Below are 16,677 nucleotides of genomic sequence, written 5' to 3'. Positions count from 1 at the left end.
TACACATTAATTATCTGGGAGATGAACAGGTAGTCAGGGCACCTGCATGACTGCCTCCCTGTGAGACTGACAGCCGCGTTTCCCAGCAACCCCTTGCGGACCTTGCTCCAGCCCCGCCCCTTTCCCGTTCGGACAGGAAGACATGCAGATGAAGGGCAGCCATGTTGGTTTGCTGGTAATTTACGCTACCGAAAATGATTCCGACATCGGGAAACGATTATGGCCTGACGAGGACATCCTCCGCCGCGAGTCTGACAGCGATTGTATAGCCGGCCTGACGTTAATGACATCATGTTGCTGCATTAAACCTGACAATATGTTGATGGGTACATAATGAAACATCAACGGAGACGACGCGGCGCACATGGCCGATATTTGGAAGGACGTCCGGGAATTATTACACCGGCGGAAGGTAAGGGCTGTCTCCCATCTGCGATGACATATTCACGCCCGTGCATTGTTTGCACACGCTCATAAACGACTCCCGTGCAAGCCTTCGCCCGTGCTCGTGGGTGTGATTACGTGGCAGCGGTGTAGAACAGCAGCCATTACTTGCAGCCGCGGCGGCCTCCCAGACAGAGTCTCAGCGGTTCAGGAGGGCAGATGTGCCGCATTCATCAAACTCACACCGCCGTGGGGGGGGGAGGGTGGTCGGGGGTCACGGGAGAGACTCACACACTGTGGATGAGGGATGGCAGAGCAGAGGATGCAACCCCACGCTCTGCTGTACTCCCTAAATCACCATGTTGGAGGATGTGTGTGAAAAGCTTAACCAGTATTTATTTTTATTTTTTTGCTATATTGGAATTTCAGCCAATCTAATACAACAATGCTGAGTTGCAAATGTTGGTTCTCAATCTGACAAAAATAATTTAAAACCTTCAAGGTGAGTGAAAATGACCCTAGGATATCTGTTAGTGACGTAGTGAAGCGAAAATCTTTACACACGTTTGGTAAATTCATCTCGTCAAGGACTGAGATGTTACTTTTATATGGGGGGGTTATATAAAATCAACTTTTTTGAGCTTTATGTCATGTTATAAAGTTATTCCCTCATCAAAAGCACCTCTGGAGTGATGCTTGGATTCTTTAATGCATGTTTGAGGAATCTCCCATAGCAGCCAGTCAGGTTTGTAAAATCCAACAAAGCTCCACCTATTTCCACAAATTTATTTTAAGTTATGTTTGACATACAGCATTATTATAACATCTGAAGGTCACATAGCACTTGACTGTGCTATAAATGGCACTCTGCCTAGAAAATACATGCTGCTGCCTTTTCAACGTCAAATTATAATCTAGAAACTCCTGGATCAACAGTGTCATCGCCCACAGTGAAGCCAGTTTCATGTAGGCCTGGACTGAGAGGGAGCAGAGCAGGAAAGAAGTCGACGCTCCAAATTGGACGCCTTTGAGCATGACTGAAAGTTACGGCTGTTTACATGGATGCAACATCTGGAGAGGTTTTATAGTCAGAGGAGGAAGCTGGAGCTGTTCAGCCCGAATTACATGCATCTTTGATATATGTGCCACTGCACGGTGGTGGCAGTATCACGTTGTGGGATGGTTTCATTACCGGCAGTAGAGGAGAATAAGACAAACTGGGCAAAGAGACCCAACTGGATGTTTCAACAGCTAAAATGATGCCAAAGACGAGTTAAAAATTGGTTTTTGGATGTATGAGGCAGGATAAACTAGTCGTCTAGAAAAGTCTCTGTCACGTCTTTGTCAAACAAAGCAGGATGAATGTATGCAGAATCATAATAAACTGGATTTTAATAGGTAAACCGACAAAAAAAACAAAAAAAACAAAACAGATTTACAACACCAAAAAAATAACAGATCTGAGGATCTGACAATGGCTGAAAAACCTCTGGTGATTATAGTACAAGGAACAGATGTGAGTAGTTTACTGAATGTGGAGATCGTTGAAGGAGGATGATTCAATACTTGTAGAATAAACACAGAGGGAAATGACGGATCAAAGCAGATCTGCTCTTCCCTCTACCAGGTTTCCAAACTGCTAGAATTTATTTAGGTATTTATTTAAAGTTCCATTAATGAGATGGATCCAAACAGCCAGAACAGAATAACTCAACACCTTCCCTCCCCAGCATATTGCTACACATTGCCAGTAAGCTGGCTGAAAGGAAGCTCCTTTAATTTAGCTACTTTTGTGAAAAAACAAACGTTAACAATTTGTAACTGAATGGCAACAATGTACCGTATTCAGTTTAACCAAAAACTGCATCTAAATTTTTATCAATTCTTATTTTTGATCTATAGACAAATACAATTCCAGATATTCATTTCAATTTAGCATAAATAGAAATAATTGTTGCTTTTCTGCTTTAAATAAAAGCCATTCAATCAATTTCTTTACTTTGGCTTTACATTTTTTGAAAACATCATGAAAACCTGGTATTTTTATTCAAGGCCATCACATCCTGGCCTGGAACTAGTTTATATACGTGTTTACTGCTGACTATGTTTTTATAGGACACACCAGCTCATGCTATAATGTATGGTGGAGTCAAAATGACACAGGATGAGCAACATATGGCTGTGTGTACGCACATCGTGAGCATGCTCCTTAAGTGAATCTTGAGTTATTCATCCAGATGAACGGAAAACCCTGCGGCCGGAAATTTCACACTACATTTCATCCCAGGTCAATTAGGCATTATGCGCTGCTGCTCTACCGGGTCGGCAGCTTAAAATAAAATAAATAAATAAAAAAACACAGCTTATACAGGTTCAAGGCTTGTGACATTATAAAGCCGGCTGTAGTTTGTCAACCAGAAATGACCTTGGGAGTTGTGGAGAAGGGTCGGCGCGAGATGATGTCGCTCCAGAAATAACGCGAGGGGAGAAAAAGATGAGGAAGTGTCAGGGCAAAAACTACCCTGTCATGGGCTCAAATTTCTGACTGCACTCGGATGATCCGCTCCCTCCTAAATCAGATCGATGCCGATAGTTAAGGAGACGGGCAAAAAAAATAATAAAAAATGGGGCAATGCAGTGTCTCTGAGCATGTCCACCACCTGTAATTGTGCTTTGATTTACGCGTTGTCAAATATTCCCTGTGACAACACCTGCTGCCACTGAAGACCATCAATAACTGCTGGGGTGAAAGGTCATTTAATTTGATTTTTACCCATCTCTCTTGGCTTTCATTGAGGTGGCCATATTTTTCCCACTTCTTTTTATAGTATCTTCATTATTTTGTGTGGAAAAGCGATAAAAAAGTGTCAGTGGCGTGGGCGCGAGGCGGGAGAGTGGAGTGAGGACAGACGGAGCCACTCCCAGAAAAACTGCAGCAGGAATCATTTCAGATTTAGTCAAACTTTAATCTTCTTTAGTTTCAGTTTTAGTTCATTAAATTTGCAATATTTATATGCACTGTTGTCGTCTCAGATATATGGAGAAATACCTTCTAAGGGGCTATTTTGCAACTTACAAAAACAAAATAACATTTATAACTTTATTTAGATTTTCTATTTAGAAAAAGATTTAAAAACACATATTCTATATTTTTTTGTAAACAAATATAAATATTGTACTGAGAGCTGTAGTCTCAAATTAAAACAGTTTATATGCGTCACAGCATAAGTTTGACATAATGCTAAAAAAATAAATGTTTTGTGCTGTTCAGTATTTTTGATGAAATGTTTAAGCCTGTTGGACGAAAACAACGTTCAGTATGTCCAGGGATTTAAACTCAACAAATTGGTCATTCATTCTCTACATTAGTTTTCCTCAAGAAAAATAAACTTTAGAAAAATTGGTTAAAAATGATTCTGTCTATCTCGTGACAGGGTGTCTCTTGGTAAACGTCTCTTTTTGAATATTTTGGCTTCAGATTTATATTTGTCAGTCAGAGAGTTTGTTTTCATGTGATACATATTCTATTTAAATGTCTTAAACTGCCACTGCATTAATAATCCCTGCTCTTTATTTGTCAGATTCTTTGCACTTCATATTTTTTTATTGTCTGTTTTGTTATTGATGTTAATTTATGTTGTGCCATTTTTGGCCAGGTGACTCTTAAGCTCAGCTGTTTTTTTGTCTGGCTAAATAAATATTAATAAATAAAACTTTACCCAGTCAACTGTAAGAAAAAACAGTTATACATCCATATTAAATAACATTAATAATATTGCTTGTCTCTTAGTTTGGCTAGATTTGAATCACAATAAATTAGCAACACAGCATTTTCAGATGATAGCACAACTAAACTATGTTAGAACTGAATATTTTTGGCAAAATATATTTTCATAATTGATAGAAAAATAATCAACTATAATAAAAAATAAGTTTAAGTAAATAGTTTTGTTTACAGATACAAATTAGAAGGAAAAAGTGACCAAATGAAGTGAAGTGTAGGTAGAAACTGGAGGCACGAAGTGACAAACTGACACACTGATACTAATATGTTCATCTCACTTTTTATTCACCGACATCTCAGGCATCTTTAACATGAATGAGTCTTTATGTAGTTTTTGTCCAGAAAAAAGCTAATTGATGAAATCTCTGGTGAAAATTTTACTGCTGGTAAAATAAATCTGCAAACTATTTAGCGTCTTTTGGTGATTTAGTGAAGCAATTCCTGATACAATGGACTGAAAATGTAGAATGACATATTCCAAATTTAATTTCTGCCAGGAGATTTACGTAAAGCTAAAGAGCCATCTATTTTGATAAAGTGACACAAACATTTTCCAGCCAAACTAAATGACAGAACTACTGGAGGATCACTTTAAATCCCTTAATGTTGGATTTTATTTAGCATCGATTCTGAAGTGCCACTTAGAGCAGCGACGGGCGAACTCTGGGCAGGAGGAGCGTTTCCTCCTCTTGTTTAAAACATCTCCTGGTTTGTGAGTAATGCCGAGGGCCGACGCCAACAGCATGACGAGCAGAGGCACGCCGGACAGGAAGGTTCATCACAACACAAACACATCCTGGTCCCCCATCTGCCAACACCACACTGATAAAGTTACAATAAAGAGATAGTGAAACAAAATCAATGCGGATGGGGGAGAGAGACGGAGCCGCGGGTGTGTGCTGCAGGGAGGAAACTGATTTGCAGGAGTGCAGATGTGTGCACAGCCACACACAAGCACACAAGCCAACGCCGCGCTCCTCCCATCCCTCCGCCGGTGCAAGGCCCCATGGTGCCCCTTGACGCTGCGAGCGCCTGGAAAATTTAATCTTCCCAAATACTCATCAGGGCTCTCCATCGTCCTGCCGTGACAGCGCCGGGGATAATTAATTATACAATTTCGATGGGAATATCGACTAAACAAACCTATTAATCATAGCAAAAGTCAATAGGCATGGACACATTCAATCATGTCCCGGCCAATGATTACTCCTCTCAAAATACAATAATTATTTTCAAGAGCTGCCTCGAATTAAATTTCTGTCAAGCTGGTACAAGTCTTGCAGTTGATGAAGGATGCAATGGATTTTTTTCCTCTACCCCACCCCGGTGGAGGAGCAGAAGGCGGGACATTTATCCTTTTGGAAAGGTAGTTTGTTTTATAAGGATCATAACACGGTGTGTTTAACTAGACCATGACCATCAGATTATCTCTGATGCCCCCATTATGTCATCCATCTTGTCTTGCTTGCTGAGGAGGTGGAGAGGGAGGAAGGGGGGGAGGAGGAGGAGGTGAAGCTGAAGGCAGAGGGAGGGGGCATCAGCCTCCTGCAGCAACTGTTTCACAGACCGGCTCATATTCTGTAATACTGCCACTTCAATGACTACCAGGGTTGACAAGTACTACCATCTAATCAGACATTTTAAAGCAGCAGTACAACTAAATCTGAAGCTGTTCAGCTTCTTGCATCCTGAAAACAAACAAAAAAGGTGAAAAAATAAACATTTTCTGCATCTAATGGATGACTGGCTAAAGGATGCAGCTGCAGTTTATATAGAAGTTCAAATTTCCAAGTTCAAAGTTAGAAAAATTACCATCCAGGTATGTAGGAATCATTTTAATGTTAGAAAGGTGAAAGTTTTCACACAAAATCCAACAGAAAAACCCTCCTTTTTAGAGCTGTCTTTGATTCATAACTGAAACATCGATAAATATATTTGATGTATATTTGCTTGATAATTTTGATGATGGCATTTGACAAAATGTAATGTTTATTGCTTGTTTCATCATTATTTTACATGATGTTTTATCATATAAAGCAATTTGAACTGCTTTGTTGCTGAAATGTGCTGTCCAAATAAACTTGACCTGAACTTATTCCAGGGAAAACTCGCATCAAAATCCATCCTAGTCAGAGGAGCAAAAAATAAATAAATAAAAAAAGGAAAGAAAAACTGCATTTAGAAAAGAGGAGAAAAGTGATAAAACAGAAAAGGTCTTGGTTACCAGAAGGAAAACAAATGCTGGGCCATCTGCTGCCTGCTAATAATCCAGCCAGGACTTTCTGTTTTCATCCATAAAACACTGATTAAGGTGGAAGGAATTCATCCTAATAATGTAAAGTGTATAATTTTGAAATAACTCATTTAACATATTTATGTGTTGGATAATAAACAGCTTTCCTGCTATGTTCTTTTCTAATGACTTTGTTTCTCCACGATTGGGCTTAGATTTGTTTATGTTGTTTATGTCTGGTGATTTTTAGCTATTTTACCTTTACAGGTTCATAAATGACTGCTGATTTACTGCCCAGGGGTTTATATTAACTTTTTATATTATGAGTCAAACAGCATTAATAAGCTCTGGCTTCATTCTTCATTCTGTTGATGTGAAGGTGTGTGTGTGTGTGCGTGCGTGTGTGTGTGTGTGCGTAACTCCTGGGGAATTTAACAAGCTGCGACTTTGAACTACTTAATGTAATATACAGCCATATAAAAGCAGAGGAATGTAAAAGGTGCTTTCAGCTGCACATACTTAACACTCAGCCTGTGTGCACACAAAGTTACTCCAAAGACATGAGAGTTCAAACACCGTGCATGAAAGTCAACTGCAAGAACGGATCCTAAATCCATCCATCCAGAGCTGGCAAATCCGGTTCTAGGGCGGCTCCGATTAGCGCTGGTGGCACCCTGGAACTGGATTTGCCAACAAAGATCTGGTCTTAGGGTTATTAAAGCAATAACACCAAAATAATAAGACATGGCTTGCTTTGTTAGGACAAAGTTACTGTATGCAGGGCGTTTGTCGGTGACACACTAGTTCAGCATGCGCTTATTTTAGCCTCACTGAAATCTATTCAAACCACCGTGCTGTGCCTCTTTCATCTTCTATTTCACAGATAATCAGTTTAAATCCTTATAAACAGCAGCTGCCGTTATCATACTGAAAAAGGGAGAGTCCATGAAGCTGTTAGGGTAAATCTAAATTGCTGTAAGTTCCTAGAAGATGAGAGGGAAGCTGAGCATGTGAAGGGTCGGGACTTACCGAGGTCCCATTGTTTGCCTGGAAAATATTTGGGTCGGCGAAATTGAAACTCTTCTTTTCAACTTCAAGAATAACCTAAATGAAAGGGAAGAGATGAAATGTGCTCTGATTAATAGCGGTAATAATGAGGAGAGGACTCAGTAATTAGAGACTTAATTAACATCAGTGAGCAACGGAGGCAGGGAGGCTGCGTTATCCACTGCTGAGGTGAGGCAGGATCTCACCTTTACTAAAGCGGGACAGGTAGAACAAATGTAGACTACAGAACGGTCCAGTAAAACAGTTTTACACCTAATTACAGATGCATCATCAACATTTCACAGAGCGACTCAGGTAAGTGAGAGAGAACTGACCTTTTGGTCGTTACCAATCTCTCTGTATCTTATCTTGTCCACTTCATTGTTGGAGTTTGTGATGGTCTCCAGTTTGGTGTTATAACAGAGATGATGCTGGAAGAGACAAAGACAGAGAGAGTGAGCGATCATGACAACATGAAAAACAAAAACACACACACCGAGTTCTGGATGGAAGCTTTGGCCCCAAAAGTTAAGATTTATTGCAGATTTTCTCCACTAATTTGGTGTTAAGTCGCTTAGCAGGTTTCACGTCAAACCACCAGTTCAAACCACACGCTTCCTGGTCTGAACTGGTTCATTTGTTATGTTTTTCCTTCTCATTGTAGTCAACAAATTCTCAAACAAGTTGAGGTCTTTGGGAAAGTCAGAAGCTGAATATTTGAACTTTTAAGAACAATTTTGATTCTTCTGGCAAATACACAATAAATTAAAAATTATATATTATGGCGCAGTTGGTAGAGCTGTTGCCTTGCAGCAAGAAGGTTCTAGGTTCGGCCTTTCTGCATGGAGTTTGCATGTTCTCCTTGTGCATGGTGGGTTTTCTCCGGGTACTCCGGTTTCCTCCCACAGTCCAAAAACATGTCAGGTTAATTGGCCTCTCCAAATTGCCCCTAGGTGTGAGTGTGTGTGTGTGTGCATGGTTGTGTGTCTCTGTGTTGCCCTGTGACAGACTGGCGACCTGTCCAGGGTGACCCCGCCTCTCGCCCGGAACGATAGCTGGAGATGCACCAGCACCCCTCCCGACCCCACTAAGAAAATGGATGGATGGATATCTAATTACAGGAGTTTAAAATCATTACTGTTACGTTTCATCATCACTCCATCCTAGAAACCAGAGTTTGAATTAACCACAAGTGTATATAAATATAGAAGCATAATAAAATGCTCACATTGCTTGATGGATTGAGGTTTTACTGTTAACCAGATGTTAATTTATCCTCAACACTGTGTTGCGTTCAAATGCCTGTTTTAAAAGAACCGACCCACAAACTCCCTTCTCTTTATCCGGTCTATGTACTGAGCCCCTGGACTGTGTGTGGGGTTAAATTCGGCTTTGTCAACTCTCTTAACAATTAGTTAAACATTCGGCCATCTGTGTTTGAAGAAAGCTGAATAAGGAAATCCCTCAGTCAGAGGTTCCCATAGCACACAGCAGAGGCTGAGAGGAACCTGATTGAAATTCAAAGCACAGATTAGATAATCGGGTCAAGCCAATATAGCCGGCAGAAAAAGGCTCTTTAGGCTGAAATGTCACAAATCAGACCTGCTTCGGCCACGAAGAAATGGCACACCAGATTAGAACAAACACCGACCCTGAGAGAAAGTGGAACAACTCCTTGAAGACGACCCCCCGCCCTTCACCGCTCCAACGCTTCCTTCGTACCCCCCCATTCCCAAAAGGAAATTTCTAAAGCCCCAACAAATCGCTCCATCTTTCACTCATTTAGGCCATCCAAATGCTGGGTCAATATGGTCCCCTGGCAGCCAAATGCTAATGCGCTTAAGTGTGCTTAAGAAGCTTTGTGCAATGAATAGGCCAAAGAAGGAGCTAGTGAGAAGGGCAAGAGATGCTTTCCCTGTCAAAAAGTCATTGTAGCCACATTTAGCAAAGACAATCACAGAAAGTCCTTTTTGTTGTTGCTGATGGCTTTACTGTCAGCACCAAACACATTCTAGTTAACAGGAATCAGAAAAAAATAACCTTTTGCAAAAGCCTGGAGAAAAAAAAAGCCACTTTTGTCTTGCTTTCTTAATTACACCTTGTTAATTTGACAAGAATCCTTCCAAATGAGAATCCTTTCCTCTTAGAAATCCCCAGAAGTCTCTAAGTTCCCATCAAATCCAGATGTTGACAATTCCACCGTTTCCACAGGCAAAAAGGAGCTTTGAAATGCCATTGAACGTATAGACCCAGCACCAGGTCCATCGGACTTTTTCACAACCACACACTTAATTGTTTTTTAATGGGATTTTATGTGACGTACCACAGAAGGTTGTGGAAGGAAAATTGTGCGCGGTTATTAACATTTTTCTAAATACTGAAAAGCATGGAAAGGTGCCTAAATTTGTGCCAGAGATACAAAGATTCAATATTAATAACCGAGTCGGATCAGATATTAGGGACAATGATCCATAAGTGCAGATCTATTCAGTCTAAATCTATGCTTTGTGTTATACGCAACATCATGCTTTATTATTTATTTTACATTATATTTCAAATTCCTAATTACGCTTTAAGTATTCAAAACAAAGTTTGTTGCAGTTTATTTTTACTTTTGACAAAGATAGTCCACCTGATGCTTTGGTCAGTTTTAGTTTATTTTTTATTCAGATTGTCTGTTATACTCCTAATTGCACTGACTGAACTAATTAAAGCTGTATTGTTTTTACATGTTTGACCAAATTTGTGAAGCTATTGGTGTATTTAAGTATGCATACGTGTCTGAGTGTTTTTTTTAAAGCATCTTAAGTCAATTCTGCACTGTTTTTCTGTATCAGATCAGTATCAGCCGATACTAAACTTCAGATATTTGTATCAGAAGTGAAACATGTGGATTGGTGCATCCCTAATTTGTGTTCATATCCCCAAATAAAATACCCTGCAAAAAATTGCCTTCAATAGTTGCCTGATAAATAACTAGAGGCCATTTGAATCCAGTTCACTACTTTTAGGCATGTACTCCACTAATCAGACCTTTATGGACGTTTTTGTTCACACTTTCCATCAAGTCTAACTCAGTTTGAGCTACTTTGAAAGAAGAATGAACAAAAAAACTGCAGACTGTTGACCACTGTTTTCAGACTTTTATTTAAGAAAATAAAGAAAAAACATGCTTCCTCCTCACAGTTGTGCAATACTACTTTAACTCTAGTAAAATACGGTGAGGTTGTGTGGCTGAACTCTTACAAATTCTGATAAGGTTTAAGAGGTATGCATACTTTTGCAGGCTACTGTAAACTCACAGATCATGCACATAATTTGCAGAGTAAAAACAGTAATAATGGATGTCCCAGTAATAAGATAGCTCCATATATTTTGTATTTATGTGAGCCTCGAGCTTGTGCCAGGAGAGTTCGGCCAGGACAGTTCAACAATTAGCTAATGCTTCCTTTTCTTGTAGGAAAATGTCTTTTCCAAGAACGATTACTCTTTGGAATCCTGGCTGAATTCAATTATTTCAGCTTCAGGGTAATGTATGATTCCAGCTGGGCTGTAGGAATAACAACACAGATGTAGGAGAAGGAAGACCTTACATGCACAAGAGCCTAATGAGGAAAATATTTTAACAAATTAAAGTTTGGTGGATCAATACTGATGCAGGCTCTCCTTTAGCGACCGAGTTCTGCACATTTGCATAGTCCTGCAAGCTCACATTAAAACGATTGATCCATCCATATGTTCAACGACGGAACAATCAGTGTATCAGTGAAGCCGCAGGCGGGTGATTGCACACAATTGATCACAGCTAACCTATGGTCTCCCAAATGGCTCATTCAAGCGAGGGACAAACCTCCAGGAGCTTCGACTCATCCCCGGTGTTCCTGTCATAAGATCTGGCCAGCAAACTCCAACCATGGAGATGGGGAAAATGAGAACCCCATGCTGTCACTTAAAGCCATACCAGAGCACTGATGTGTCCTTGGTACCGCCAGCTGCATGGCCGGTCCAGGTGCTCCTGCAGAGTCTCTGAACAGTCAGCTCCCTTCAAAGCTGCTGCTCCTTAAACGTATTACATGTAGACGCTGATCAGCCTAAATGACATTACGACCAATAACACAATTTGTGTGGTTGCAATTGACTCCTTGTTTGATGCCTGCTTATTAGCTTGCAGGAGGGACAAGAAGGCAGGCAATGGGAAAATATTAACAAGCAGTGGGGGTGGAGACGGCTGGGTGACTCAGCATTATGGGTCAGAGGTCAGCATTGAGTGTTTGTAGAGGGCCACAGATTGGAGGTGCTGTTGAGGACAGCACTGGCTTTGTCCATCGATGGAGGATAATCTCCTGACTGTGGAAGGAGGAAGCTCTCTATTCCAAGAAGACAAGCTAAAAGCAATCTGTCTCACTTCAAAGACCAAGGTCCAGACCCCCAGCACTCAAATTCAAGCCTTATGTGGATGGCACTGCTGGCCAATGGACGCCGTCCACCGTGTCCAGCTGAAACATTTAGGAAATCCCAATATAACGCCATAAAAGGACTCATAAGAGGGTCAGAGGTCACCAGTTAGAAGAAGAAAAACTCATTAGACTTAAGAGAAAGATAAAAAAACTACACTTGAAAGAGTATGACTCCAGTCATCAATCCTCCACCACTGTGCTTGGGTGTTTGGGTTTATGTGTTGTGGTTGGTCATTTCTGAAGATGGTGCTACACTTATGGTCAAACATTTCTACTTTGATCTTATCTGTTCAAAAAATGTTGTTCCAAAGGTCGTCTTCATCCAGATCAAAGGTGTCCAGACGTCTTCAAGGACCAGTGTCTATGGCTGTCATACTTGAGACCGATCTTGTTCAACCTTAGCCTCTTACACCCTCAGGGGGTATAAATAAATTTAAACTTAACATTTTGGGCAAAACCTTTATGCGGAATAGTTTTTGAAAGATTAAAGCCTCTTTTAGCGGATAATAAAAAATAAAAAAGAATTTAAAGGCACGTGGAGACTTTGTTTACAGAGCGAGCCGAGGTCACGTGGCAGCTGGACCCACCGGTGGGTCCGTCGGGTTCTAGGGGTTAAGATGGTGTTAGACTCAACCACATTTGTACTTGCTCTTGATGAATTTCAACCGAATTGTAGTCCGCAGTAGTTGTAGTTTGGCAATGGAAGCAGAGGAAGTAAATTAAGCCATTCGGTCCATGCTGGTCAAGTCGATCACAGCCATTGTCCATTGTGTAGCCTGTTTTACACTGCTTCCATCCCATTGCTGACATATCGAAGGAAATCCAGTAAAAGACAAGAAGTTGAGTGGTGAAGCTCTAGTGTATTGTTGTCAGTCAATCTTGCACTGCTTTGGTGTGGACTACTTTAGAGAATTGCTATCCTAGCCATGGCCTTCCAATGCAATTCCACTTCATTCTCATCTCCCTTCAGTTTTTCTTCTGGGATTTGTCCTATTGAGCTCGACTTCTCAGAATGGATTTGATCCTGGCCAATCAGCGAACAAAAGAAGTAGTTGTAAATGATGACAGAGTTTCTGCGTGTTTTGAATTGTAGTCAGCCTATTGTTGTAGTTTGGCAAAGACATCGGAAGAAGTGAACTAAGCCATTCAGCTTGTTTTGGACATGCTTCCAAATATTAAGGAATTAAATTCAGAGCAAGAGGATGGTTACTTGCAATGGACGCAATTTTCGGTAAGCTTCATAGCGTCTTCCTTCACAATCAAGCTGGCACATTACCGACACCACAACCAAACGTTAGCGATCCAATCATTTAAAACTTCAACAGAGTTTGAAAACTTCAACAAACTGCAGGTGTGCCCTTAATATCAGTTAGCATGAAAAAGTATGAGACAAGGAGTGTGTATGCAGCAAGAGAGAGGAGTGGAGAATGAGCTAACTATTCATTCTTCATTACCAGGGAATTTGGACAGGGGCGACTCTGTGACAGCAGGGGCAGTGGCATTGTCAGATCGTACCATTATTTGTCTGTTGACATGCAAAGCAACGCTGCCAGAAGATTTAAGGTTTGGCGGCTTCGTCCAGCTTCGCACTGCGATCACTTTCTTCCCACTCGCTACCGTTCTTCATCATCAACATGAATGGGGTGAGAGAGTGCAGCTTGAGTAGGTAACAACAAATTTGGTCTCCTGCTTTCCTACAAGCTATTACAGAGGATGGCCAGTAAATCAGCTGTGACCCTTTCCACCTCATCTGGCTGGACTCCGGCCAGAGTTATCCTCTCCTCTCTGCTTGTGGCGAGCTAATTTAATGCCTCCAAGCACAGCGGATTCATTATTGACACATATGGAGCTCGGAGAGGATTCAGCATGGAGGAGAGGTGAGAGTGGACACATTATCAACCGCAAAGTTAGTCTCTGTGTGACCTGCTGGTCAGCAGCTGACCCCAGTAAACCCTCAGTTATGCTAGCCTCTTCCCATGAACTCGCTCGACGATGTGAGAACTGATGCTAAGAGCTCATGGTGGTGTCCGCTTCGTAGGAGGTCTTCCACCTCGCCACGCCTTCGCCGAAACCAAGCTCCAAGAGGTACGAGGGCGTGCGCGGCAGCGATAATGTGCCCTATTTATCTTGTGCATTATAACATCTGGGAAACTTCTCTAAAAACAAAAGGCGAGCACTGAGGGCTGCCATTCTGCCTTTACCTTCAGAAATCCACCAAAAGCATTTGTCCCTTCGAAATGGAGAATGGACAGGCCACAAATCATTCAGGACAACAGGACCAAGGGTTTCTATGTGTGTGTGAAGGAACCTGAATGTGTGTGTGCATGTGTGTCCCTGGCATTTAACTCCTCTGCTGGCCCATTCTGCAGAGCCCTGCAGGACAAATTGCCCTGCATGGTTGTCTTTGAGAAGCAGTGCAGCGCGCAGAGAAAGGGACAGGCCTGAAACACAGAGAACAGGCCTATAAAAATTCATCACTTTGACCCCCCTGACCTTCTTTTATTCAGGGGGCTACACACGCACAAGCACACACCACCCATCTGAGCTCTTAAGACAGAACTATTTGGAAGTTTTCTCCAATGATTCTCAGTAAAGTTTCCAACAAACAAAACCACAGCAACTTAAACAAGACATCCTGAAGTAGAGACATTCCCCAAAGCTCCTGATCTTTGCTTCCAGTTCTCCAGCATATGCTCCCAACAAGCAGCAGACACAAAGGCCAAGGAAAAGCTTTCTCTGCAAGAAAAAGGCCACCAGATGCTTCTTTGTGGCCGTTCTTCTGTGTAAAAACAGTGGCAGTAAAAAGAGGGTTGGCTCTCCTGAGGCATATTAGTCCCAAGCAAGAAGAGGACATTGTCTCAGGCAAGGTTCCTGACACATTACTGCCACCTGTACAAAGAAAACCTAATGAGAGATTTAATCTGAGAAACCTCCCGTGCCACTTTAAGTCAGCACTTTGAAAACCAACCACGGCAGATGTCTGCTAGACTGTTTAACACACAGGCTTTTCCTAAGCTCTCAATGAGGCCGGGTGGGTTTATATTGTCCAGCAGCCATATGGTTAAATGTTCGCTGCATTTGTTTCCAAATGGGTAAATCCTGTTTTCTTTTTAACACCTCAGGTATACAGGCGAGCTTTTATCCAGTAACTGAGAAAACAAATACACAGACAAAAATGTACCCAATCTAGAGTTAGAGAACCTAAAGTAGGAAATATAAATAATTTATAGTCTCTCTGCTTTTAGGTACTGAAAGTTGAATAGAACAGATTTCTTTCTTGGGGGGAAAAAATCTTTTAAAAAGATGTGTGGTTTTCTTATTGGCAGCAAAGAAAAAGGGTCTGCAGGTTCACTTATTCTGACTTTTTTGGAAAATATATCTAAAATATTTGAAAGAGAATGTACCGTGAGAAGATGAAATACCTACCTACACAATTGGCTGGTGCTTGCAAACTAGCCGGAGCACCAATCATTTTCTTTGGTGCTGATTGGGTGCACCAGTAGGAGGGGAGCTAAGGAAAACTTTAGATGTTAGCTTCTGGTGGTGCTAAGTCGATTTCCACAGTGAGTATTACTACATATCAAAGTATATTTGGTGTTTGAACAATTAAACTAAGCAGTTATAGGTGTTTTTATCGGGGATCTTAAGTAATCATAGATTTCAGGTATATGTGGATGGGGGTTCACTGGCTGAAACTTGGGTGAACACAATGGAAATAAACACAGAGGGGAGGACAGAGTTTGACTCTGGTAATTAAGAGGTCAAATACTGCAAAAAGTCCAGCTTTTTTATTGTGCAAAATATCCAATAACCTGAAGAATTCCCACTACAAAAAGCATGGACCAAAACCATAAACTTGTTTTATGAGTTGAATAAAATCCAGAAGCTCAGAACTAATTTCACCTGCAGCACATTTTTTATTCTATGAATCATTATCCTTAGGAAAAATAAAAATTGGAATCAAATGTTCAAACTTCAGAGGTACTGGGAGCTTTTAAATTGCTTTGTAAGGTTTCGGTTTGCTAGGTCACCAAACTCCTTCATCCCCACTGGGTAAAAAACACACACAAAGCTTTCACTTTAAGTGGAGCTGGAGACTGCTATCTCTATTTTCCGCCTGGATGATCATTGAGTTATGCACTAATTCACCAGCTTGATCGTCCAAATGTCACACTTTGCTTTTTGGCAACTTTCTGCTGCCTTTTTTAATCAGCCTTTTTTCTTAACTTCTGCCATAAAAGTGAATTGAATTATCTTGAAGCTGCATAAATGGTGATATAATACTTTCAAATATAGCCAAGAGCAGGGTCATTGATGGTAAAATAAACACATGCTAAGCACCTGAAAACACTGCACACTCATTTAATTTACTTTTTCAGCTGCACCTCTAAGTGGGAATCAATTAAAGGAAACATACAGCGAGGCAATCTGTTGCTGCTGAGTCAATTACAGAACATCGACGAGCCAATCTGTGATTAGCGATGGTCCAATAAGCATGGGAGTATGCCGAGTTCATTATGCTGGCATTCAATACGTTCATTTCTGTTTGCCTTGAAAAAGACAAAGCTTTGTTGGCGCAGTACAAATAGCAAAGAGCAGGATTTATTATGTTACAGGATGGTATTATTGTTATTAAAAGATTTTCTTTTAATTATTTTTCCTTATTGAGAAGGAGGGATGACAGGCTTCGTTTTCTGGGAGGGGAAGCTGAAAAAACCCTCCTTCCACACAGAGAACATCGATTCACTCTGAGTAGCAGCCTTTAATTTGTT

General features: G+C 41.0%; 1 protein-coding gene across 1 annotated transcript in view; it reads right to left on the bottom strand.

Annotated features, from left to right (window-relative positions):
• Positions 1-16,677, bottom strand: part of inpp5a (inositol polyphosphate-5-phosphatase A) — a 163,259-nt gene that overhangs the window by 23,132 nt on the left and 123,450 nt on the right. The window contains exons 10-11 of the mRNA XM_007566792.2: positions 7,784-7,879; positions 7,431-7,505 (exon numbers count right to left, since the gene is read on the bottom strand). Coding sequence (XP_007566854.1) covers positions 7,431-7,505; positions 7,784-7,879 — 171 coding nt within the window. The remainder of the gene's footprint in view (positions 1-7,430; positions 7,506-7,783; positions 7,880-16,677) is intronic.

This window comes from Poecilia formosa, unplaced genomic scaffold (assembly GCF_000485575.1).
Source record: "Poecilia formosa unplaced genomic scaffold, Poecilia_formosa-5.1.2 Scaffold199, whole genome shotgun sequence".
NCBI lineage: Eukaryota > Metazoa > Chordata > Actinopteri > Cyprinodontiformes > Poeciliidae > Poecilia > Poecilia formosa.
This window is presented reverse-complemented; position numbering and strand designations above follow the sequence as displayed.